Here is a 2,500-nt window from a genome sequence, read left to right as displayed (position 1 = left end):
TCTGGGGTGTCACCCAGAACTGCAGCACCAATTTGAAATACAGACAGTACAGAGCCAACACTTATAACTTGAACTACCAAATGATACAGACATACAGACAGCACAATCCTAACCAGCAACCCATAACCTGGTCTTAGACACCTTATATGACCCCCCTTTACATAGGATTTGGTGCCACTACAGGACCTTGGTTGCAAACCATGTTCTATATGGTCCCAGTTTATATCAATAACGTCACAGTGGGGTCTGGAGTTAGAGCGGGGGTGAGGGGGGAGCCAGGACTCCTGGGTTCCAAGTCAGCTCTGGGAGCAGAATGGGGTCTGGTGGTTAGAGCAGAGGGGAGGGGAACCAGGACTCCTGGGTTCCCAGTCAGCTCTGGGAGGGGAGTGGGGTCTGCTGGTTAGAGCAGAGGAGAGGGGAGCCAGGACACCTGGGTTCCCGGTCGGCTCTGGGAGGGGAGTGGGGTCTGGTGGTTAGAGCAGGGAAGAGGGGAGCCAGGACTCCTGGGTTTTCAGTCGGCTCTGAGAGGGGAGTGGGGTCTGGTGGTTAGAGCAGAGGGGAGGGGAGCCAGGACTCCTGGGTTCCCAGTGGGGTCTGGTGGTTAAAGCAGAGGGGAGGGGAACCAGGACTCCTGGGTTCCCAGTTGGCTCTGAGAGGGGAGTGGGGTCTGGTGGTTAGAGCAGAGGGGAGGGGAGCCAGGACTCCTGGGTTCCCGGTGGGGTCTGGTGATTAGAGCAGAGGGGAGGGGAGCCAGGACTCCTGGGTTCATGCAGGACCCCGGGGGGGCGGGGGGTGATGCTGTAATGACTTTTCTGCCCAAGTGTCTTTGTCTCCAATTTAATTTCTATGTAAATGAGGAGGAGTGGGGCCAGCAGGGACACTCCCCCCCGCCCCCGAACAGCAGCAGTGAGGGGTGCAGGGCCCCCTCCAGGCACCAGCCCAGCAAGCAGCTGCTTGGGGCGGCCAGCGGAGAGGGGCGGCACGTCCGGGTCTTCGGCAGCGGGTCCCGCACGCCCTGTGGGAGCGAAGGACCAGACCGACGGGGGAGCTGCAGAGCCCGATCCTGGCTTTTTTGCTTTTTCATTTTTTCTTTTTGCTGCCTGGGACAGCAAAAACCCGGGGGTGGCCCTGGAGGGGTGGGGGCTGCCCTCCCTCCGCTGGAGCATGAAGGACCCACTAATGGGGCCCCGTGAACATCGGATCCCCCTAGACAGACAGGGGGTCAGGAGGGGCTGGCAGGACAGAGCCGAGCAGTGGGGGAAAGGGGAGAGGGAGAGATGGGGGGGTTAATGTGAGAGCAGGAGGCAGACAGCGAGCAGGGCGGCAGGATGGAGCGAATGGGGCAGAGACAGACGGATGGAGGAAGGGGGCAGGCTGGAGGGAGTGGGGCCGGGAAAGAGGAGGAGGGGAGGCTGGAGGGAGTGGGGCCGGGACACAGGAAGGGGCGCAGGCTGGAGGGAGTGGGGCCGGGACACAGGAAGGGGCGCAGGCGCAAGGCTGGAGGAGTGGGACAGGGAAGAAGCAGGGCAGGCGCAGGGAGTGGGCCGGACCGAAGAGGTGGGGCAAGGGACAGAGCGAGAGGGGGGGCAGGCTGGGAGGGAGTTGGGGCCGGAAAGAAGAGGGAGGAGGGGGCGACAGGAGCAGTGGAGGGAGTGGGGCCGGACACAGGAAGGGGCGCAGGCTGGAGGGAGTGGACAGGGACAGAGAAACGAGGTGTCGGCCGAGGAGTGGGGCCGACTGAAGTTGTAGTGTGTATAGCAGTGCATGAAGGGCAGCTGACGGCGGGCGACGTAGGAAGCCGGCTGCGAGGTGGGGCGACACAGGAAGGGCGCAGGCTGGAGAGGGACTGGGAGCGAGCGGGCGGAGTGGGCGATGAGGGGCAGAAGAAGCAGCGGAGGATGGGGAAAGGAGGCGCAGGCTGGAGGAGTGGGGCCCGGACAACAGGAAGGTGGGCAGGCGAGGGAGGGGGCGGGCTGGGACAGAGGAGGGCGGACAGCGGAGGGCGATGGCTGGGTGGAGTTGGGGCCGACGGGGGCGGAGGGAGTGGGGCCTAGGGAGGGGCAGAAGAGAGGGGGCAGGCTGGAGGGAGTGGGGCCAGGACAGAAGAAGGGGCGCAGGCTGAGGAGTGGGCAGGACAGAGAGGGCGCAGGCTGGAGGAGTGGGCAGGCTGGAGGAGTGGGGGCCAGGACAGAGGAAGGGGGGAGGCCTGGAGGGAGTGGGGCCGGGCTGGAGGAGTGGGGCCGGACAGAGGAAGGGGGGCAGCTGGAGGGAAGTGGGCGGGCTGGAGGACAAGACTGGGTGCAGGATGCTGGCAGCGCAGGCCGGGGCAGGGCAACATAGACGGAAAGGGAAAGCAGCCGAAGCAGGAGGAGTCGGGCCCGGGGGGAGACGCAACTTACAGATCACGGGAAGTGATGTCACACGATGGCTGGAATAACAACCCAGCCCGCGCTGTGGGCTCCCAGCCTTGCCCTGCAAGGGAGCGCTGTGGGCTCCAGTT

The 2,500-nt window shown here is 64.4% G+C and overlaps 1 protein-coding gene across 1 annotated transcript in view; it reads right to left on the bottom strand.

Moving 5' to 3' along the window:
* Nucleotides 1-1,176: 1,176 nt before the first annotated feature.
* Nucleotides 1,177-2,500, bottom strand: part of PSMB11 (proteasome subunit beta 11) — a 3,271-nt gene continuing 1,947 nt past the window's right edge. The window contains 1 exon segment of the mRNA XM_075072105.1: nucleotides 1,177-1,206. Coding sequence (XP_074928206.1) covers nucleotides 1,177-1,206 — 30 coding nt within the window.

The sequence above is a fragment of the Chelonoidis abingdonii genome, chromosome 14 (genome assembly GCF_003597395.2).
Source record: "Chelonoidis abingdonii isolate Lonesome George chromosome 14, CheloAbing_2.0, whole genome shotgun sequence".
Lineage (NCBI taxonomy): Eukaryota > Metazoa > Chordata > Testudines > Testudinidae > Chelonoidis > Chelonoidis abingdonii.
The sequence above is the reverse complement of the archived record's forward strand: the minus strand, read 5'-3'. Positions and strand labels throughout refer to the sequence as shown.